Source organism: Suricata suricatta, chromosome 12, assembly GCF_006229205.1.
Source record: "Suricata suricatta isolate VVHF042 chromosome 12, meerkat_22Aug2017_6uvM2_HiC, whole genome shotgun sequence".
In the NCBI taxonomy this organism is placed as follows: domain Eukaryota; kingdom Metazoa; phylum Chordata; class Mammalia; order Carnivora; family Herpestidae; genus Suricata; species Suricata suricatta.
In genome coordinates, this window is record NC_043711.1 from 16,953,833 (window position 1) to 16,977,492 (window position 23,660).

The 23,660-nt window shown below is 44.6% G+C and overlaps 1 protein-coding gene across 13 annotated transcripts in view; it reads right to left on the reverse strand.

Annotated features, from left to right (window-relative positions):
* Positions 1 to 23,660, reverse strand: part of MAP4 (microtubule associated protein 4) — a 134,286-nt gene that overhangs the window by 11,829 nt on the left and 98,797 nt on the right. For 8 of the 13 annotated variants that reach the window (XM_029919014.1, XM_029919004.1, XM_029919003.1 and 5 more), the window contains 6 exons: positions 8,870 to 8,976; positions 7,841 to 8,056; positions 4,057 to 4,240; positions 3,407 to 3,466; positions 2,997 to 3,289; positions 1,584 to 1,697 (listed from right to left, as the gene is read on the reverse strand). In XM_029919014.1, coding sequence (XP_029774874.1) covers positions 1,584 to 1,697; positions 2,997 to 3,289; positions 3,407 to 3,466; positions 4,057 to 4,240; positions 7,841 to 8,056; positions 8,870 to 8,976 — 974 coding nt within the window. Of the gene's footprint in view, positions 1 to 1,583; positions 1,698 to 2,996; positions 3,290 to 3,406; positions 3,467 to 4,056; positions 4,241 to 7,840; positions 8,057 to 8,869; positions 8,977 to 19,685; positions 21,264 to 23,660 lie in introns of those variants that run through there. The other 5 variants (XM_029919011.1, XM_029919009.1, XM_029919015.1 and 2 more) reach the window with 4 other exon arrangements.

Sequence of the window (23,660 nt, forward strand, 5' to 3'; positions counted from 1 at the left end):
CCCTGAAGAGCTGAGGGACAGCGTCCCAGGACTACCCTCTGCAAGGATCCTGCTCATCTGGACTGGTCTTTACTGAAGCTTGGCACTTGTCTTAAATCTGAGGCTGGGAACTGCGGCAACCAGACCCACTCTGGGATGCAATGGCTGCTCGAAGAAGTGCTGGACAGCTGGCTCATAGGGCACAGATCTGATGCTAACAGGAAAGAAGGGACATCCTAGCTCAGACATAAATGGGGAGAGGCCAGAGGCCACTGGAGCTGCCATGCAGAATCCAACGCCAGGGGGAGCGCAGGCCTCAGCCTTGGCAACTCCACACTCTGCGTCTCGGGGCTCGAGAAAGCACAGGACCAGAGTGAGCTTCTGGTCTACATTTTTTTTCAACTCAAGGGTTAAACACCTCTTCCATCCTCCAGATGCCCAGTCCTGTGCCCTGTGAGTTTCATACGCAGAGAACACTGGCTCCAAGCAGGGCTGCAATGATGCACAGGCACACTGTCGTGTTTATGAATGGCTCCCTCTGGAATGCAGCCACACAAAGGCCCAGGCTCCAAGGGCTGGAACAAAGAATTCTTTCTGAGCCTTCCCAAGGAGAAACAGTTGCCAGCTTCCTTCCTGCCTTTGCTTCAGAGCCTTCACAAATGAAGCAGGCCTCAAGCTGAAGAGTTTTCCACTGAACAGAGAAATCCACCCTGAGAAATTCCAGCCCAAACACCTCACTGCTCCATGCCTTCTTTACAATGTCAGTGAAGAACTGGTTAGTAAACCGCTTCCCAGTGAAACCCTGCTCTGAACCAGAGACCTCCAGGACCTCCAGGAGTCACCAGGAAGCCTCACCGAAGATACAAATCCCTTGGACTGAGACTGTCCATCCTGGTCCCTAAGGGCTGGAGGTTACGGCTTCTCTGCACTCCCTGCATGGAGAGATGATCTACCTGCCACAGCCAAGGGAAGAAGGTTCGCACAGCAGGCAGGAGGGGCCTGCTTCCTCGGCATGGAGGCAAGAGGAAAGAGCCTTGAGTTCCTGCTTACCTGTGTCCTGTAGGTGGTGTGCAATGCCTAGGCTGAGTGGGTTTCCAGTGGGAATGAGCACCCAAACTTTCAGTGAGGAGGGGACTTGGGGAACCAGGGCAAACAAAGCCATCTCCATACCTAGTATGTTATGAAAGGGCCGTTCTAGCTCAGTTATAAGCACTGGGGCTCCGGGGTTCCAGGTGCTGCACAGTAACCAACCCCTGTCTCACTGAGAAGAACCTGAGTGCAGGGTGGGTGTTTGCACACAAAGCGGGTAAGTTTCACATCAAGGTCAGCGTGAAGGAAGTGACTGAACGTTTTTGGATCCATTTTATCCAGCTGAATAAATATTGTCATAGCATAATGGGCTCCCAAATCTGTTAACTGTCAGGGCTAATACAAAACTTTTTCCTGATAGCTGAGTCATGAAGCAGAGAGGAGGGAATGCACGGGCAAAGTAGAAACTGGTTAAGGACAAGAAAAAAGTGCAATAGAAGGGAAAGTGACTCAGGCTGGAAGAAACAGTTTATCATCTTTCACCTTCAAGAGGTAAAAGTCTAAATAAAACTCACTTTCCCAGCAGGTGGTTTCTGCGCACTCGCAATTGGACCGGCTGTTTTAGTGACTGCATTGGGTTCAGGCTTTCGAGCTGTAGCAGCTGCCTCTGTTTTTTTCTCTATTTTGGCCTGGATGGAGATAAAGGGAGGGCAAATTTCAAACCAAGAGGATAAGAGCCCAAATGCCAAGAAGGGAAGAAAGCTGTAGGGGACTCAAATCCAGGACAGGCCACCACGCAGAAGCAGGTCACCCTTGCTCCTAGGAAAAAACGGTTTCCCAAGGCAGACCAGCCAGAGGGAGGAGCTGCAGACCAAAGTCTTGAGACTCAAGGAAGAGATCAAGATACCATTCACGGATAGAAGGCGGGAAGGAGGGCTAAGTTAGTGATCTCTCTTCTGAGTGTGTGTTTTCCGGTTACAGTGCTCTCCCACTCAAATGTCCTTGCCCCAAGCAAGCTGCTGTCGTCACAGGAGGCACTACTGATGATGGGAAGTGTCACACACTCAGGTATGTTGGAACAGAAAATAACTAGATCACCAGGCAGAGTCACTCAATTCCCCACCAAGACCTCCTGCAATTTTTGCCCAAGAAAAGCCTAAGAGTACAGGGAGGGGGAGATGGCCACACCATCTGGGTACACCACAGCCACAGCCTCTTAGCAAAAGCAACTCTTAGGCCCTTATTCCAGACTAATCCCAGTTTCCCATTGGTGTCTCCCAACAGTACCAGGATTCTGCCTGATTCTGGGTCCTGTTCAATGTTTTAAAGGCTCTGGGTTGAAGCAATTTAAGGATCCTACCCTGAGTGGGCGGTGTGGTGTTTTAAGCACTAGAGAATCACATAGGAAATGAGAAAGTTACTGCTCCATGGACTCAAACTGGGACTTTTGCCACCACCTTTTTCTACACCAACTTGCATCCCTGCTAACAGCTGACAATTCGGCAGTGGATGTAAACAGAAAATCCTTAAGACTGAAGTGCCCTGCCCTCAACAGCACTTTCCCTTCTGATAGGAAGCACTCAGCCCTTCTGAGAGGAAAGCAGGAGGCCTGAGCGGCAAGTCACCCCGGCCACAAAGGGGCGCCCGATCCTCTCCTGCAGGTTGGGTGCTGAGGCTCACAGCCCAGGGGTGGAGAGCATAGTCAGCAGGTCTCACAGGCCTCCCCTGTTTGGTCTGTTGAGTAGAAGAACCCTTTTGCCTCCAAACAAAAATGTAAGCCTAAATCCCAAAATACACACCAGGAGCCCCCCTGACAGAGAAGGAAGAAGATAGCCTGCTGCCAGATGTGGAGCCCAGGCCAGGCTGCAAGTCCATGACACTGAATTCGACGTTATACAGCCCTTCTGCTTCGGTGGGCCCAGCGGTGGGGTGTGGCGGGGGAGGAAGCAAGGGCTAGCATGCTGAGCAGCATGAGCTCCAGGACTCACCCGGCCTCCTCCAGGCTGATGCTTCATGTTTTCTGTGGAGCCGACCTTGGAGCGGATGTTCTTCAGATCAGGGGTGGAAGCATTGGTGGAAAGGCGGCTCAGCTTCGGTGCAGAAGAGCTGGGCTTGGCCGACGTGGGCTTCTTGTCCGAGGAAGGAGTCCCAGAGGACCGAGGAGGGGTGGATGTGGGCTTGGCTCGGCTGGGGGCCACCCCTGCTGCTGGGGCTGCCCCGGGGACAGTGGTGTTCTTCTTCACCGAAGTGGTAGAGGTGCTCTTGGGGCGACTCAAGTCAGCTGCAAAGGAGGGAGAGATGACAGGGGCTCAGCGGGGAGAGAGCAAAAGGGAGCCTGGAAGCCACAGGGAGGTAGGGGTTTAAATTAGGGTCCCAGGAGGTAGGGGACGGGTGTCACCTGGTGCAGACTTCGTAGCCGTCTTCTTCATGTCTGCCGGCTTTCCCTCAGTCTTGATGGCTGCACAAACATACACTTTTTACCATTTAATGTTCAATAAAGTGACTTAGTGAATGGCTCATCCATTATAGAGATTCACTCATTCACTCAACAATTACTGAATGTCCCCTTTGGGTCATGGGCTGTGCTCATCTCTGGAACAGATTAGGCGTTAAGTCAGACAGCCAGGTAAAGACTGTGCTCTTACGGACCACACAAGGCCATGCGCTGTATCTTACTTTTTTCTACAGTCTTGACAGTGCCTTCCACGTGGCCTCGGAAGTGGGTTACCAGTACATGCCTGTGGAACTGAACAACTGACTTCCTATCACGTAAGTCCATGACCACAGTGTGCTGAGTGCTGTGAAGTTACTATGAAGGGAATAGTAATCCTACCCCAGGAATTCATGAGAATCCCTTTCATTTAAGAGCTTTCGGAATAGACATACTTGCAAACCTCAAGTGAAGATCAAGGGTCCACTTGTCAGTGTTCCCCATTGAGGATTGGTGCACAGAGACACATAGCTCTCTGTGGTGCCGGCTGGGGCAAGGCCAAGGCCCCACCTGTCTCCTCGTTGGCTCCCGTGGGAGGGAAGGGTGACAGTACTCACTGGTGGGCCTCTTGGGCACAGGCATCGGGGGGCTCCTGCTGCTTGGCCCAGCTGAGGCCGGAGTGGCAGCCGCTGTGGCTTTTGGAACGGTCTGGGTGCTCTTTGTGCCAGGCCTGAGGACTGGGGCAGACGCTGGCTTGGATGGGGAGGCCCGCTTCTCAGGAATCTTCGCCTCTGCAACAGGCTGGTAACACAGAAGTGGGAATAAGAGCCACAGGTCAAAGAGCCCCAGGAAGTCATGTTAAAGGACATCAGAAAACAGGGGCACTGTGGATTTGGCGCTTATTGGTAGGAAAATTTATACTGCTGAGATCTAAGTTCTTCAGACAAAGTGAGAAGCTGGCCATGCAGTGTGCTGGGCCAGGTGGAGTCAGGAATTTGGGGAGTCTAACTATCTCAATCCAACCTGAACCATGAGAATGAACAAACCAGACAAGTATGCCACATCACAAACAAAGCTTGCCACAGGATCCAATGTAGTTAATACATTAAATACATCAGTATTTAATGACCAATAAAAGACAAATACACATAAACACCAAAAAAAATTAAAAATTACATTTAAGCAAATTCAGTCACTCTTTGGCTAAGATGTACCCAGGGAGTGCTGAGCAGGATAGGGCTGCAAATGGAGAGAACACTGGCCTAACCAGTCAGATCCGAAACCTGAGCTCCAACCCCAGTCAGGCCCCCAACTCAGTGTGTTTCTTGACAAATCACAGAACCCTCTATGGGCTTTATTTCCTCATCTGGATAAAGGAGGTCAGGACCAGAGGATCTGTGGGGACCAGCACACAGAGATGACGAGAAGGGGGCAGGCGGAGGGTGCAGGCCTGATCACCAGAGGAGGAGAAGCACCAATGTCAGCTGTGGCTGACAGCAAAGGAGAAAATTCTCTCAAGCGTAGGTGCTTGGCATCTGGGCCACTGTTGTCCTCTTCTGTGGAGGTGGGCATGGCCTGACTATTAAGGAAGGGAAGGGATCAATTTAGCCTGATTTCTATGGGAATAGGAGAGGACACACTCTTTTTTGATAAGCAGAAGTACCAAGTTACTCAACAGAGGAGGCCAAGCCACAGACACAGCAGATCCAGCTCTTTGGCTCCAAGAGAAACGGCCACCCAGGGCGGTGTGTTGCTGAGACCAGCAGGACACTGCTTCCTAGATCAGCTTAGGAGAGCCCAGAAGTGAAGGGCTGGCATCCAGTTAAGTCTAACTTTGAAAATGCAGGGTAGTGGACACTTTACGAACGAAATCCCTTAAGTCCGGAACAGAGAGCCCTCAGGCTGGAACCAGAGGAGCCGTTCAGCGGCCGGCTCTAGTCGGAAGGTCTCTCAGGGCTCTGTGCCGGGGCTCCCCTCCGTCTGCTCAAAGCTCTTGAGTACTAGCTCAGACACTCTCAGGCCTCCTTCAGATTCTCAATATTACGACTATGATTCAGAAGAATCGAGTAGGGTCTTCTTTTGCTAGTGAAAGTAATAATGATAAAATAAGTTGGAAAAAAGGGTTATTAGGGATAGAAGACTCTTAGAAACATGACACTTCAGCTGCCAGGTGCTTGGTTTCAGCAAGCTACAGAACGAGTCTGCTTTTGTAACTGCCTTTACTCTGCTTTCTCAATTCATCTTTTCTTCTCTACCAGAATCCTAGATCTACTTGTTTTTTCTGAGTAAGTTTTTTCCCCCTTTGCTTCTATAATCTTCCTACCAAAATAAAGATAAAAACAAATTTCTTAAGACTTTAGTTTTTATCAATCTCTCCAAATATTTTTATGTTTTTTATCTAAAAAACAGAGTAGTAATTGTAATGCAGATCACTTTTTTAGATTCGTTGTGTCTCAAAATGCTGTCTAAAAGCTGTATGGCCATGAGGGGCACCTGAATGGCCCATTTAGTTAAGCATCTGACTCTTGGTTTCAGCTCAAGTCATGATTTCACAGTTGGTAAGATCAGCCCCACGTCAGGCTCTGTGCTGACAGCATGGAGCCAGCTTGTGATTCATTCCCTCTCTCTCTTCCCCTCCCCCCACTTACACCCTCTCTCTCTCTCAAAATAAGTAAACTTTAAATCAATAAATAAAAAATAAAAGCTGCAAAGCCAAGAAAGCACAGTATTGACAGAGGCCCTGAGTATTAGTGTTGGAGTCAGACCCAAGTTTAAATACTAGCTCTGCCACTTACTAGCACTAGACCTTAGGAAGGTTAATTCACTGAGCCATAAAATGAGAATATGAATATCCACATCATGAACTGTTGCGAGAGAGGACTGAAGAAATTAACAGACCTAAAGAAACCAGTACACTACACTTCATTTTTATTATTACTGCAGAGTGAAATTTCACTATATACTCCCCACCCCACCCTCCCGTCTGCCCCAGGATTTGTTGTGCCATGGCTCTAGTCATCTTCCCTCTGCTCTTCCTCTCTCTTTTTATTTTCTTAATTAAAAAAAATTTTTTTAACATTTATTTATTTTTGAGAGATAGAGAGCACAGCGGAAGATGGACAGAGAGAGAGGGAGACACGGAATCCGAAACAGGCTCCAGGGTCAGGGTTGTCTACACAGAGCCTGATGTGGGGCTTTGAGCCCACAGACTGAGATCATGACCTGGGCTGAAGTCGGATGCTTAACCAACTGAGCCACGTAGGTGCCCCTCTCTCTCTTTTTAATGTTTTTTTTTTTTAACTTAAAAAATTTATTTTGAGAGAGAGTGCAAGCATAAGACGGGCAGAGAGACAGGGAGAGAGAATCCCAAGCAGGCCCCCCACTGTCAGTGCAGAGCCCAATGCCAGGCTCAAACCCATGGACCATGAGATCGTGACCTGAGCCAAAATCAAGAGCCAGAGGCTCAACCAACTGAGCCACCCAGGTGCCTTTTCTTCTGCCTTCTTATGCAAATAGATTGTCTTCTAACAGTCAAGAAAAGCAGTCAACTGGGTAAATGAGGGTCAGAAAGCTTTATGAGATTTTATCATTCTTAGTCTATGAGAGGATTTCTCAGTTTCTTGGCCAAGGTTCCAACCTATTCTACAATTCCTAGGTCTAACATATTTTCTTTACAAGATTAGATCAATACACTAACATTTTAACATGGGAAACTATTTCCCACCATAAATTTAAAGAATAACACCAAGCTGACCTAAAGGCCCTTCTCAAATAAAGCAAGATGTTAAGGAAGATAGCCACAGACTCTACCTGCCCTTCTAGAACAATCCTGTGAAGCCACTGCTGCTCCAAATTGACTGATTTCTAGGCAATAATGTGGGAAAAACTGGAAAAGTACAGAGGGAGCCTGGTGAGAGTGGGCCCAATGTCAAAAGCAAAGGAAGTTGTCACGATATTGGAACCTACAAAGATCAGCTACAAGAGCTTATTCAAAAAAGTAACAGGTAAAAACTCTCTTCTGCAGGAGGATTAAAGAGAAAGACAAGGAACTGAATTTTGGGACTTCGATGGGAGAATTATACCAAAAAGTGGTATTATAATAGTGATAGCGTGTGGAGGGGGGCAAACTGGCTAACAAGTGTTCAAACGCATGAAGAGTAAGGAGGAGTTGGGAGAAAGGAAAAGCAAGCAGATGCAGCGTTGCCTCCAAGCAGGGGCAGGGAAAGGTCCGAGGGGTGCAAGGCCGTCAGATGTTACGGCTGCATCATGGGCCCCACATGATTTCTAGCTGCCTTCCCCCAATTCCAGCAGCTCGATTCCACCGACTGGAAGCAATGAGAGCCGGCGGGTCGCTTAGAGGGGAGAACTTTTCCCTGGCACGGGGCTCAGATGGCCACTTACCTTAGATTTTGCGTCTTTTGAAGGTAAGGTGGAAGGCCTGGCAGTGGTGGCGGCAGAGCGTTTGGGCGGGGCAGCCGGCACGAAGCCCGCAGCAAGGCTCATGGGTTTTTTATTCGACCCACCAAAGGTGGTGGGAGCCGGCTGCTTGGGGACAGGAGTGGGCTGAGTTTTGGCTTTCGATGTTGAAGTCTTTGCAGGTTGAGTGGTGGCCAGAGGCTTTAAGTTGATTTGTTGTTTTTTTTTATTTTAAAGGCCAACATCAAACACACAAACAAAAAATAAAAACAAATAAAAAAAAAGTATAAATTGCACAATCCAAAGTAAAATTACAAGCAATGAGGATCTATGCAACTAAAAAGCAGCATTCTGTTCTTCTGAGCTTGGTAAATAGTGGCAAGAAACCAGGAGAGAAAGAAAACTGGGAATTCATTCTTAATGTCAGTGTCACAAATTCTAGCAGTTTGGCATCTGAAGACTTAAATTCAGGGTCAGCTTTAAACAATTAAGTAACTTTTGCTGGCTGCTACAATAGTTCTAGGGAAAAAAGTCACCAGCAGGTGATTAAGCTGTTATTATTTGTACCTTGATGAGGTGACATGGGCACGGTTTCAGGACCGCACTGAAGTGTAGCATTTGTACTCTGCTGTAAGTACCAGTAAGTGTCTGAGGCCTTGATCCACCTTAAAAATCTGTGTTCCCTGTTCATGAATGCAGATTGCAGAATCTATTTCCAAATCATTTTGCAAATATCTTTACTGTTGTTGTTAAGTGAAGCGGAAATATCGTCTACAGAATATTTCTACATATATTCAAGATAGTGGGGTCAGGAGCAGAGATTTTAAGGGTTGAGTTAGGCTATTGTGGTAAAATGGGAATGTAAAATATTTTCTAAGAAGGTCCAAAATTGGGGAAGGACCTACTAATAGCTCAGAAAAAAAGAAATTCCATTCATGATCCAACAGTAGTGGCAGAAGATACGGTTTTAAAAACTGACAGTGGTAGACGAGAACCCAGCATTCCAGCACCTACCTTCGTTTTCTTCTCTGGGCTTGGTGGGAGCTCCTTGTTTGGAGGGGTGGTGATGTCATTTCCGGTCACACTCCCAGCAGGCCGTCCTTCTTCGGGCTTGCTTATTCCTAACAGGGGCAACAGTTATGCTAAGCAGATGTTTTTCATACCCATTTCGAAAATGCAAGTCTTAGTGGAGACAGACACTGACTAGCACTTCAATCCGAGCAAAATCCACCGGGCTGTGCTCTGAACTGCGGACAAGACTCCCGAGTTCCTCTCATTGTGACAGGAGCGTGTTAGATTCCAGAGACTCAGGCAGCCTCTCCCCGTGGAGAAGCAACCTAAGTGGGATTTGCACAGATGACCAATGGAAGGAAATGGCCCTTGAAGTTTGGCTTCCTTTCCCTGGAGACCAGCAAAAGGGTTCTGTCACCCAACCACTAACTCCCAGAGCACACAGGGGACAAAAACCTCTTCTACTAGAGTTTATCTCTTGGAATAAAAGTTGCTGAAAGATGGGATAAGAGCCAGAAGATCATCCAATGTCCTTCCCTTATTTCCTTTCCCTGTAAAGCACCACTTTATGGAGGACATGAGATTAACTTGATCTGGTTCTAGCAGTGACCCAGATTTCCAACAAGGCCAAGGAGACCGATGAAATCAGATCCAAGGCCAGAAATAGTCTACCACCTAAGGCTATGCCCAGCAGCACCACTGTGGGGATGTAACTCCAGATTTCAATAGGGCTACACCTGAAAGCATTAAAAGACCACGAAATTTATAACCTGGGTGTAGGAAAGACCTTTCTAACTGGCACAAAATCCAGAAGCCAAAGATCAGTCTAAGGAAGAAGTTTAAAAAAACTCCAATGATTAAAAAAAAAATGATAAGAAAATTCAAAAGGCAAATGATAAACAGAAAAAAACCCCTCTGAACCTCACATCAAAGACAAAGAGCTTATTATATATAAAATATTCCTACAAATCACTAATTGCTATAAAAGCCAACAACCCACTGGGAAAATGGCCCAAAGGATATGGAAAAAGAAACATAAACTGAAATACAAATTGAAAATAAAAGATGCCCAATTTTTCAGAGAAGCGAAAATTAAAACCACATCGAGATGCCATTTTTAACCTAACATATTGTCAGAAGTCCTAAAATGTGAAAATAGCCGGTGGGGATATTCAGTGCTGCTGAGCATGTGGAACGGTACAGTTCCTATGCAGGCCAATCTTCTAGTGTTTCTGAAAATTGTAGTGTATACATAAATTCTAATCCAGAAATTAAATTTCCAGAAATTTATCTTAGGGATATCCTCACACACCAGCAAAATAGCAAATGTGTAATGTCTTTCATCAGAGCATTCTTCCTAATAGCACAAAACAGAAACAGCCCAAAGTCTGTTAATAGAAAAGTAGTCAAAGCATCATAGCAGGAATATCAGGTAATCTCTGCATCTGAAAAAATAAAGCATGACCGATACGGAAATCATCTCTCTTAAATAGTGAAGAAAAAAGGAAGGTGCAGAATCAGAAGGCAACATGAAACCATTTGTCTAGAGAAGGGATGGGGGCAAAATACATTTCTAATGCAAATACACTTGTGCATGCATTCTAAAAAGGCCTTAATTTGGGAAGGGGAAATGGGGCACAGAATTAAGAGGGCAGCAGGCTTTATTTTAAACATTTTAGGACATCATTTTGAAGCAATTATAGTCACTAGAAGTTTCAAAGAAATGGACAGGGAGGTCCGGTGTACAACCCCCCCCACTTTCCCCAGCACTGATACCCTGCATTCAACATAGTACTCTACCAAAACCAGGAAACCGGTATTAGTTCAATCCACAGGGCTTACTCAGACGTTTCCAGCTCTATATGCAGCACTCAATATGTGAGTGTGTGTGCATGCACGTGTGCATGCATGCAGTGCCATGCAATTTTCGCACGTGTAGCTTTATGTAACCACTACTGACAATCAGGACAGATCAATGTTCCATTACCACAGGGCTCCCTCCTGTTACCTTTTATAGCCAGCCCACCTCCCTTCCTTTTCTAATCCCTAAATCTCTGGCAACCACTAATCTGCTCTCCATCTCCATAATATTATCTGAAGATTATTACGTAAATGGATCATACAGTATGTTACCTTTTCTGTCTGGCTTCTTTCACCCACCATAATGCTTCTGAGATGTACTGGTATTGTTGTGTGTATCAGGAGTTAGTTCCTTTTTACTGCTGACTGTATCCTAGGTATTCCATGGTACGGCTCAAATCACAGTTTAACCATTCACCTGCCGTAGCTGCAAACATTTATGTACAGGACTTTTATTAAAATAGTGTCACAGTGTATGGAAATGCAGTTAATTCCATCCTGTGACTTTGCTGAAATTACTTATTAGTTCTAGGAGGGTTTTTTTTTTTTTTTTGGCAGCTTCCTTGGAATTTTTTATATAGACAATCATGTCATCTGCAAAGAGAGCCAGATTTCTTTCTTCCTTTCTAATCTATATGCCCTTTTATTTCCTTTTACTTTATTGTGCTAATCAGAACTTCCAGTACTGCATTAAAGTAGGAGTGGTGAGAGCAGGCATCTTTGCCTTGCTCCTCGTCTTAACAGAGAAAGCACTCAGTATTTTTCTATCAAGTATGTTACAGTAGTTTTTCTGCAGATGAGGAAGTTGGATCAAGTTGAGAAAGTTCCTCCTCTAATCTTTGATGAGTGTTTTTTCATAAACGGGTGATGAGTTTTGTTGAATGCATTTCTGTGCTTATATGAATTTTCTTCTTTAGACTGTTCTGGATTATACGGATTGGTTTTTTATTACCATGGGCCAGCCATGTAGATCTGGAATAAATTCCACTGGGCTGTTGGGTATAGGTAATATTATATATTGCTGGATGTGATGCTAATATTTTGCATCTACATTCATGAGAGACATTGGTTTGTAGTTTGTTTTATACTGTCTTTGTTTGGTTTTGGTATCAAATGCAGACCTCATAAAATTAATCAGAAGTATTCCTCTTATATTTTCTGGAAGAGAATGTGTAAAATTGGTGTTAATTATTTCTTAAATGTAGGGTAAACCCCTACAGTGAATCCCTCAGCAACTTTTTAATTAAGAATTCAATTTTACTAATGGCTATTCAGGTGATCTATTTCATCTTGGTTGAGTTTTGGTAATTTGTAGTTTTCAAGGAATTTCTTCTAAGCTGTTGAAACTGGGAGTGTAAAGGTGCTTCCTGTGTTCACTTCTTATACCTTTAATTGCCATAGTGATATCCCCTATTCCTGATGTTAGTGGTTTGTGTCTTCTTTTTATCCTTGTCAGTTTTGTTAAAGGTTTGCCAACTGTATTGGTATTTTTTAAGAACCAGCTTTTGGTTTAATAAATTTCCTTTGTTGTTTTCTTGTTTACAATTTAACTGATTTCTGCTTGCTTTGGATTTATTTTGTTCTTCCTTTTCTAGTTTCTTGATGTAGTAACTTAGGTTATCAATTTGAGATCTTTTCTCTTTTCTAATGTAAGCACATAGGGTCATAAATACCCCGCCCAGCACTGCTACAGCTGCATTCTACAGGTTTTAATATGTTCTATATTCATTTTATTCAGTTCATTCTATTTTTAATTTAAATTTTTATTTATTTTACATTTATTTATTTTGAGAGGGGGTGAGGAGGCGGGGGGGACAGAGAAAGGGAGGGAGGGAGGGAGGGAGGGAGAGAGAGAGAGAATGAATCTCAAGCAGGGTCTGCACTATCTGTGGAGCTGACTCTGGGCTAGAACTCACAAACCATGAGATCATGACCTGAGTTGAAATCAAGAGTCAGATGCCTAACCAGCTGGGCCACCCAGGCCCTTAAGTTGTTAATTCTAGTTTGTTAACATACCATGTGATAGGAGTTACAGGCATACAATTAAACACTTCCGTATAACACCCTGAGCTCATCACAAAGTTCATCCTACTTGTTTTTTAAGATTTTTTTCTAAATGTTAATTTTTGAGAGAGTAAAAGATGGGGAGGGGCAGAGAGGGGGGCAGGGGACAGAGGATTCGAAGTGGGCTCTTGCTGATGGCAGGGAGCCCACCCAATGTGGGGCTGGAACCGTGAGATCATGACCTGAGCTGAAGTTGGATGTTAACTGACTGAGCCACCCAGGAGCCCCAAGATTTTTAAAAAAATAATCTCCAGACCCAGCATGGGGCTTGAACATACAACCCCGAGATCAAGAGTTGCACACTTCACCAGCCAGCCAGGCCCCCTCATTTTATTTTTAATTTTTCCTGTGATAGCTTCCTTTTTAACCACGATTATTAAGAAGCGTACTCTTTACTTTCCAAATGACTGAAGATTTTCCTGTGGCCTTTCTATTATTGGTTTCTAATTTGATTCCATTATGGCCGGAAAACATATTCTGTGATTTTAACCTTTTAATAAAGTACTGAAGTTCATTTTATGGCCTAGGATCCATCTTGGCAAATGTTCCATGGATGCTTGAAAAGAATATAACCACTTAAAAAATTAACATTAACATGATGTATCTTTTTCCATCTTTTACTTTCAATCTACCTTCCTTCGGACTGACATACATTTCTTTTTTTAATATTACAGAGAGTGCACACACTAGTGGGGAGAGGGACAGAGGGAGATATGGAGAGAGAGAACCTTAAACAGGGTCTAGGCCCAGCATGGAGCCTGACATGGGGCTTAATCCCATGACCCCGGGACTATGCATGACCTGAGCGGAAATCAAGAGTCAGACACTTGACCAACTGAGCCACCCAGGCGCCCCTGATATGCATTTTTCTTTCTTTCTTTTTTTAAATTTTTAATGTCTTATTTATTGTTTGAGAGACAGAGTGTGAGCAGGGGAGGGTCAGAGAGAGAGGGAGACACAGAATCAGAAGCAGCCCCAGACTCTGAGCTGTCAGCACAGAGCCTGATATGGGGCTCAAACCCACGAACCGTGAGATCATGACCTGAGCCAAAGTCAGACACGCAACAGACTGAGCCACCCAGGTGTCCCTGATAGGCATTTCTTGTTGACTACATGTACTTGGATCACTTTTTAAAAAATCTACTCTTTTAATCTGTCTTTAATTATAGTATTTAGACTATTTGCATTTAAAGTAATTACTGATCAGTTAGGTTTATAAATCATTTTGGCACTTGGGTATTTGTCCCCCTCTGGACGTTAATTTTAATTACTATGAAACAACATAATTTAATACCAAATGTTTAAGCATCTATTATAATTGCTAAACAGTGTCATCAGCATTATTTAAGTCTGACCAGCTATACAAAACTCATGAATTTTTTCTTTAGAAAGATGGTAGGAATCCCAGAATAAGGGAGAGACTACTAATTCAAGGTCATCTTTACTAATCTAGCACCATAATTCCAGTCTTAGGCCATCCCAAGTGGCTGGAAAGAAAAAGGGAAGAGGCGAGGATGTTGGAAAAGAAGAGTTCTTAACTTGTGGCTCCATCTGTGCTCGAAGGCAACACAGGTTCGAGCAGAGAGGAGAATCTCCGAGGCCAGAATTTAAAATGCAAGCTTAAGAAGCCCCCCTATAAGGCAGTGCCGGAGTCCGCCTCAGGAACCAGGGAGGTTCTTCTTGTATCCAAGTCCTTTTTAATTTCTTCAAATTTTTAAAGCAGGATTGGTATGTTGTAGTTCTGGACCAGATGCATTCCAACTACGGGGCCAAGTGTAATTCCAAGCAGGAATTGGAGCATGGTGTCAATGAGGAGGGCACAAAGGGTGGCTCTGTTTTTTCATTTTTATTTGTTCCCTCTGTTTCTCGTGTCTTCCTGTGGGCTACTGGAACGTTTTTTAAAATCCCACTTTTAATATTTTTGAGGGTATTGTTTTACTTAATTTCATTTAGGATCTTTATCATCCTTGCTTTTTAAATATAATGTCTTAGGTATTTCCTTCTCAAACATCGAGTACCACATAAGATGGTACAATTTTTGCATCGATAATCAAACATGATTTTTAAAATTCATGAGGACAGTCCATATTTACTCTAATTTTTACCCATTCCATTGTTTTGCTTTCTCATTTCTGAAATGCCTCCTTCTGTTATGAGCTCATATCCTTCCGAAATGCTTCCTTTAGCCACTCTCTAAAGGTATGTGGGCTACCAATAAATCCTCTTAGTTTTCCTCTCAGAATGTCATTACTTTCCCTTTTTTCCTGATGGATAGTTTTACCAGATATAGAATTTGCAGTTGACTATTTTCTCTTAGCACTCAAAAAATGTGCTACTTCCTTTTGCCCTCACGCTTTCCCGTAAGAATAACACTGCCATTTGAACTGCTGTTCCCCAACATAGACTATGTTATTTCTCTATGGTTGTTTTAAAATTTTTTTTCTTTGTCTTTAGTTTGCAGAGTTTAATTACAACATGTCTTGGCATAGATTTCTTTGGGTTTTTCTCTTGAAGGTTCATTCAGTTTCTCCAATCTTTAGGTTTGTATCTTTTGACAAATCTGAGGCGTTTTCTGTCATTTCTTCAAACAGTTCAGCCTCACATTCTTTCTCATCTCCTGGGATTCCAATGATATAAATGTTAGATCTTTTGTTATTGTTCCAGAAGTTTCTGAGGAGCTGTAATTTTTTTGTTTTCTCTCTTTTGTTCAGATGGAATAAATTCTACTCATCTGTGTTCAAGTTCACTGATTCTATTTTCTGACACTTCCAGTGTACTAGTGAGCCCATCAGACATGTTTTTTATTTGATTATTGTATATTTCCTTTAATTTCCATCTCCTACTTTTTTTTTTATAATTTCTATTTCTTTGCTGAGATTTTCTAGTTTCTCATTTGTTTCAAGACAATCCATCGTTGCTTGTTGAAGCAATTTTATAGTGGCTACTTTACAATCTTAATGTTGTATGATAGCAGGTAATCACCGTTTAAATTTAATGTGTACGTTCTGGCTATAGTTTCAATAACAATTTAGTCTCCAGAGCCCTTGTAATGCAATTGTGGATTGCTGTGTTCTTCTTGCTTCATGAGACTGTCACTCAGTCCTGACTGGTAATTCCAGCAAGGGCTGAAGGCACCTCCCTGAGCCAGATGGTTTCACTAAGTAGGGGCTGAGTGATGCTAGACCCACAGAATGCAGAGAATTTCTCCTGGCCTGTTCTCTGGCTGCCTGGTGCTGGCATACTTCTTGTTCAACCTCTGCAGGTGCTGCTGAGAGCAGGAGGCACCCACTTGGCCTTTTGCTACTGGAGGGAAGGGTGTAGGTGGAAATCTCCCAAGGTTCCCTTCTGCTCCTGGATAAAAGGCTGGAAGACATCGGGCCTATAGGTTTCACTGGTGCTGTCACCTATGGGGGACTAGGGATAGACTGTCCCCTCCAGTGTGGATGGATTGTATTGGGCTGTCAGGCGCAGAATGGGTGACAGGTGGGCCCACATGAGCACTGCTTAGGACTGAGCCCACTGCTGCTGCTGCCAGATGAGTGGGGAAATAGGGCTTCTCCTTTCCTGGTCTTCTGGCAAGAGAAAGAAGACTTTTTAGTTTTTCCTTTTTTCCTTCTCTTCTCCTTTCTTTCCTTTTCTTTTCTTTTCTCTTGGTTGGGGAGGGCTGGAGAAGGGGAGGCATCTATGTTTGCTGGCACTTCTGGGTTGCAGGCACTCTCCAGGGCCCGGACCTGGGTACATGGGAGATTAGAAAGAAAACCCAGGGTTCTCACTGCACTGTCCTTCCTCAAGTCCTGAGTTCCCTACCCAGTGCCCTCTCCTTTCTACCTTTCAGATTCCTTTAATATTTGTCTGCTGAAATTTTTTCAGAGTATTTAGTGCACTTAGAGGAAAGGAACAAGAAAAAGTGAATCAAGTGGTCTTGTGTTGGTAGGAGATTTTCTAATGTAGTTTGTACTTTTTGATGTTTGGAACTCTATGTACTTTTAGTAAAAACTGAATTTGCTTACTTTTAAGAACACGAGGAAAGAAAAGAAAAACATGTAAGGTTGGTGAATGTCTTTTTTCTATAGCTACCTGAAAGAATATCTTACCAAATGTGTGAATTGTTGTCATTAGCCCCAGACCACTATGCACATTACTTATAGGCCCAGGATTGTTCAGTAAACATCAACGCAAAGTCCCACTGCCTGTGACACAAGCATTCAACACCTCCACCTACATTGCTGTCACCCAGTGAAAAACACAGAAGCAGAAACTGCACTCTCCCGCCCAGACAGTGCTTCTCACCATGACCCCTCCACCTTTGGCTCAGGGGTCTATGATGGGCAAATGCTAGAGACCATCACCCAAATGTCCCCACAGTTTCGAAAAAGAATGCTCAAAACAGAACTGCTCCACAAAACTGCTTCCTTCTGTTGGATCTTTCCAGTATTTGCACTATTACCTGCTGGGAAACCCAGGCTCAGTATAAGAGGACCACCTTCAACTCCATTCTCTCTCTTTCTCTCTCTCTTTCACCTTCTACATTCAGGTTTCAAGTCAAGTTGATTTCATCTGTTCTACATCCCCTTTCATGTCATCAGTATTTCACCTGCAACTACTACATGAGACAAGCTGTTACTGTCACAAGAATTTCTGCTTTCAATCCTCTGTCTTCCAGTTCATCTCGTCTACTGAATCATCCCAAAGCTGATTTTGGGCCACTTCGTTGTTATAGGCAGCCAGCAGTTTTTTAAAACATTTAAGGGGCATTTGAAGTTTGGGTTCCAAACAATTTTCTAGATGTGTTCTCTCATTATTTCTGGCCACATACATACAGATGGCTTTGGCATGTCTGCTCAATGCACACTCTTCTCCCCAGAAGCCTCCAGGTGAATGAAGTGATCAGATATAAAGGATGTAAGGCAGCATAAAGTGGGGCATGGAGCCCAAACCATGGCAACCCAATGTCCTGTGTGGACCAGAGTCACCAACGAAGGAAAATGTCTGAGATGGCAGTGAAAGCAGCTTCCAGCAGGGGAGATTTTGGAACACATGTTTAGGGTGAAGCAGATGCCCTGAGAGGCATACAATGGCAGCAGCCCTGCTACACTTCCTGCAATTGGATTCCCTGAGACTCCCTGTCAATAAACACCTTTTTATAAATTTGAGTTCCTCTGAGTGTGTTTCCGTTCTTTGAAATTAAATAATCTTTACAAGAGTGCCCTATGAATACTGGTCATTGTTCTTTTCCTAACAATGAGCTACCTAGGCTTCCAACCTTTGTTTACATAGGTCCCTAGAAGGCTTTCCCTCGCAATGTTAGGCACCCAGGGCTTCCGAACCACCTCCTCCAGGTAGTTTCCATGATTCACAACTCTCTCACCATTCCCTTCCCCCACCTCAATTAGATCATAACTTGCTCCAGAATATGGACAATGTCCAGTGCCTGGACAGTGACTGGCATATTGTAAGCATGTTGAGTAAATGAATCTTTATCTGGTTTTATCTACACAGCACTTAGCAGAGTTGGCACTTAAACATTTTATTAGGTGCAGAGATCAGTGAGGTTTGCAGGTTACTTGAAATTTTTTCCTATCACTATGAGCTTCTATTAGTGTCAACCAGGATGAACTTGTTTTGACATACACAAAAATTGGCACTCATTACCACCTAGAAGGTATAGAGCACCAAACCGGGAACCAGACGATCAACAGGAAGATGATACAATCCTATTCACAAGGGGCTTACGGTTCTGCCACAGCTAGAAGTGAGCGACAGCACAGAATACCTGCGTTCTTGTCATCCCAGAGTCCTAAACCACAGTGGAAACAGGAAGCTTCTTTGCCTAGCTCCATTAAAAGAAAAAAGAAAACACCCATTGGGTCTTCTAGGTTCTTTTCCACTTATCCTTCCCCTAGAAAATACTTCTAATTTTAAGAGACAATGAGTAAAAAACTTCATGAAAATGCACCCAGAGGAATAAATATTAGGGGAAGAGGCAATTTTTTACAAACAAAACACATGGTTTAAATCCCCATGAACCAGCTTGTGAATCAGAGCCCTTTGTGTTCAAAGTGGACTGGGAGGAAAACCAGCTTTTGTAGACCACCAACAATAAGCTCCACGGGGGGCTGGGGGGCGGGGGAGAGAAGGGCCAGGAAGAAAGGCACAGGAGGCAGCCACAAAGCCCGTGACATTTAGGGGTTTATTATGTGCAAGTCTCCTTCTCTCTCCTTTCCTTTTCTTTCCCTACTCCCCACAAATTCTCCCCACCTGCATGCAGAAAGAGAAGACTAGAGGCAAGACTGGGTCAAACATGAAGAACAGGAAGAGAATATTAAATAGCCAGCTTTAAAAGGCTCTTTTTCCACTTGAACAAAAGTAAAATGTTCTCACCAGTGAAATGGAAAACAGAGCTTGCACCCAGGCTGTGCTACTTAATGAGAGGAGGTTAGTGCTGATACGCCCATTGTGAGTCCACACAGTGGCGGATTTTTAAGCAAGGAAATCAATCAGTTGTGATTGGATGCTTTAGAGCTCAGGAATCATCTGGTTCAAACCAACAGAGAGCTGAGGGGTAGCAGGATGGGGGATGGGGTGGGCAGGGTGACATGAGGTCAAGCAAGGGCTCTATTTCTTACGTCCACCACCCTCTGACCCCATCAGCCCACGTCCTCAGTCCCCACTATCCATCATGCCAGCAGACATTCAGGCTGACCTAGCTGGATTCACTTTGTCCACTTTCTCGCCTCACTCCCGGCAACCTTCCAATGCAAAGAATTCTGTTTTTCCCCGGCACACAGACTCTAGCGGTAATAAAGCCGCCTAACGCTCCTGCCGGTAATCTGTCACTTTGGTTCCCTCCTTGCTGTCTGCTTGTTCCCCATGGAGGCAAAATTTAGAAACATACCATCACGTGGGGTCTCTTCACACAGGAACGATGGAGTGCTCTGGGTTGCAGTGACCTCAATTTCTTTCTTCCCTGCCAGAGCCGTCTGTCCTGGCTGTTTCTCACCTCCTCGGCAGACTTGGGAGCATGAATCCGTTCTGGTTTCACTAACATCTTCATGTCCTTTTTCCTTGCTGCTTACTTCAGGAATCTGCTCCAGCTTGCCATGGAGGTGCAACCCAGCGGTGCCCACTTCCTTCTTCCCAGAGCTGCCGCTGCCGCTGTTGCTGAAGAGGGTCAGTTCTTCTCTCTTCTTGGCCACAGGTTCCTCACAGATGAAAGGAGGTACCTCTTCAGTAGATGGGATGGGCAGTTCCCCGGGGATGAATTTGTAGCTAGCTGTCTGTTCCTCAGCCACCGTCATTGAGCGCCTTATGGCAGAAGCCCCCAGTTTCCTGGGCGTAGGACTTGGCACTGGGCTGCTGGTAGGAGGCAGCAGGCCAGAAGAAAGCTCTTCTCGGGCAGGGAGTTCAGGATACTTCTCTGTGAGGTTGACAGCTGGGGGAACTGAGAGGTGAGAACATTCGGACAGGGCCCGGCGCATTGCTTTTTTCTGCTGGGGCACTTGGTTGAGCAAAGCCCCCTCTTCGGGAGAATTCAATTTCTCCAGCTCCTTCTCGTGGTCTCTGTCATGAGAGCTGGCACCTTCGTATTCCTGGGTGAACTCCACCATAGTGATCGGTGGAATGGCAGTGGACGAACGCTCAATAGAGGGGGCTGGGTGCGCTGCAGCCTCAGAGAGTGAGGGCTTACATTCTAGCAGCCCAGAGTGCTCATTCACCACCCCAATCACCCGGCAGCCAGCAGTGATGCCATTCTCCTTTCCTGGAGTTGCTTCCCTTGAGCCCTGAGCCACTGGATGAAAGTTGGGGTTCCAAACACTGGTTTCTTGCTCAACATCACTAGTGGGGATGTCAGCAACCCCAGGGAAATCCAGATCTGGCTGGCTCTTGGTCTCTGGCCCATTCTTCCCTGCCACCTTCCCCTGAACTGTAGAGGCTTTGTTCTCGTCTGGCCCCTCTCCGGGTCCCACACGGAACTCAGCTGCCTTCTGGTGCACCGAGTTTCCCTCCGAGGAATGGCAGGTTTCTGAAGTCACATACCTGCTTTCAAGGTGACCCGAGGTTGCTTGACACTCCTCGTCCTGCACTTCAATGCTGAGCTCTTTGTCTAGCTTCCCCTCAAAGAAGCAGAGCTTTTTCTGCTCCAGGAAGCTGGCATTCTTCACAAGCCCGTCTTTCAGCTGCCTGTCCATGCTGACATTCAGTCCGATTTCATTCAGTTTGCCCTCTGTCCTCTGCCACTCAAATCCAGCTTGGTTGATTTCTTTTGGGGGGTCCATTCGGCACTCTGCAGGCTTGCCCTGACAGAGCTGGCCGTAAGCAGCAGGCTGCTCGTCTGAGAGCGACATCGTCTCTTCGACTGCTCTCCCCCCTCGCTCCTGGAGCTCTAACACCACCTACGATCACACAGAGCTGGCAGTGACATCACACCAAGTCCCCAGTATTCATGACAAAACCTGTCTTTCCCCCAAAGCTCCTCTCTCCTCAAGCAGCTGGGTGCTAAATGTATTTACTAGTGTGAAAGAAAAGAATGAAAAAGAAAGAGAAAGGAAAGAACCTGCTACTTTCTGCACAAATGCCACTGTTAAACTGGGAGTGTAATTTCCTGTTATCTAGCACTCTGTTTAGAGCTGCAATTTACAACACTGTATGGTGCCAATCTGGGTACTGAGGATAGTAATTACTCCCGCTTTCACTGATATAGATACATGTATACCCACACATTCACTTATCTGACACTATGCCCACACTTCCTCATTCACCCACTCAAAAAACTGTTTTAAAAATAGTCAAGACTCATTTGCCAATCTCTAGTCATAACCCTTAAAGAACAATGGTTTCAGAAAATGGCTCAAAATTTCACTTAAAAAAGACCTTACTGTAGTGTCAAAATTGGAGGCATTCATTTCTTAGAGCACGAGTGGGTTTTCTGTCATAGAAACTCACCAAATTCACTAGCAAACTGACTTGAGTGGAGTCCCCAAAGCCCAGTGACAGCTTCATCTGTAGCTCTGTACTGTGGAAGAGTTTAATAAAGGATTCCTTCCAGGATCTCAGCAATCGGGGCTTTGGAGACGTATTCTAGTTACAAGACACTTGTGTGACAATACTCCTGCACCTGCTCCCCACTGGTTCCCTGGACAAACCAGCCCTGCTCTTTCTAGTCAGCCGATGCCTAGGTGCCATGTCAACACACTGACCTTTGGAACATAAGGACTCTGGCAGTAGGTGACACAGCCCCCGCCCCTATTCAATCCAGGACCGTCCTTTGCTGTGCTGGCCTCTGAGCTTGTAAACTATACATTTAGGACTGAAATATCCAGAAAAAGAAAGTTCTTGGAAAAAAAAAGTTACATTGAAAAGACAGGCTGTATTCTACCTTGAATAAAGCTGATTTTTGTTGCTTCACCTTAAGTCGCTATCATGTGCTAATACAGGATACTCTGAAATATTCTATCAATATACCAGATGCCTCTTTCCAAGATGAAGAAAATTCAGGCTGAATTGTTTTAAAGCCATCTGTTATCAACTACACTGATCTGGTTATAATTTTTTAATAATGCTTTTAGAAAAACGGGGCAGAGGAAGGCAAACCATAAGGGACTCTTAAAGAACAAACTGAGGGCTGGGGAAGGGATATGGATGGGGGGATGGGTTAAATGGGTGACGGGCATTAAGGAGGGCACTTGTTGGGATGAGCACTGGGTGTTATATCTAAGAGATGAATCACCAGGTTCTACTTCTAAAACCAAAACTACACTGTATGTTAACTAACTTGAATTTTAAAAAATTGGTTTTTTAATGTTTTATTTTATGTTTGAGAGACAGAGTGGGAGAGGCGGAGAGAGAGGGAAACACAGAACTTGAAGCAGGCTCCAGGCTCCATGCTATCAGTATAGAACCTGACACAGCGTGTAAGATTGTGACCTGAGCCAAAGTCGGATGCTTAACCAACTGAGTCACCCAGGTACCCCTAACTAACTTGAATTTAAAAAAATAATAAAGGTTCAAGTTAAGATTGTTCTCTTTCATCTATAAAATGTGATGAGATTACCAAAGCCTGGCCTAAGAAAGTTTCCTTAACTGGAGCCTCTGTCTCCAAGTACCCCTTCTCTACTATTCACACCACTCATATCACTTCTCTCAAGTCCCCAACCATAGTGTAGGAACCAACTGTATAAACCTTCTGCATTAACTTCAGTACGTAACACTGGGCTATGTTGATGGTCAAGAGTGGCAGGGTTGAAAGCCTCAAAAAATGTGCTTTTCCATTTCACCTTTGTCCTGAATATAAACTGAGCCTCTTCTTCCTCTTGACCATAAGCAGTTTAATAGCAGTACATGTCAAAGCCAATAGAGGTTCAATGGCGAGGAATCAGGGTCACCTTAGTCTACCACAAAGGTCATAATTCTCCTAAGTAATTAGGGAAACACAAGGAAGGAGAATCTTGGATACAGAAAGACTGGGTAATGAAATATAGCTGAATTCTGGCTTTCTTACCTTTTTTATACACATTGTAAGTGAATAATATAATAATGTATGTATAATATAGGATGAAAAACAGTCTGCAGGAGGCTGTTGTTGCAATGTAGTCCAAACATGCCAGATGCAAATTTTAGAAAATGCTTTAGGAATTAGGTATGTTTCACCAACCCCATCCACTCAGTAACTAGTCACTCCCCGCCCCCAATACACACACGCACACACACAGAGCCTCGATTTACTGATATTTTTGGTTTGTTGGGAAAAAAATAATTTGGTTTAGAGTCAAAAGACCAGGTTTTTAAATTTCTCTGTGTCACTTACTAGTTACAACTCTGAGTAACACACAGTTAAGAGCAACACACTTAACTGCTCCTAACATTGGTTTGT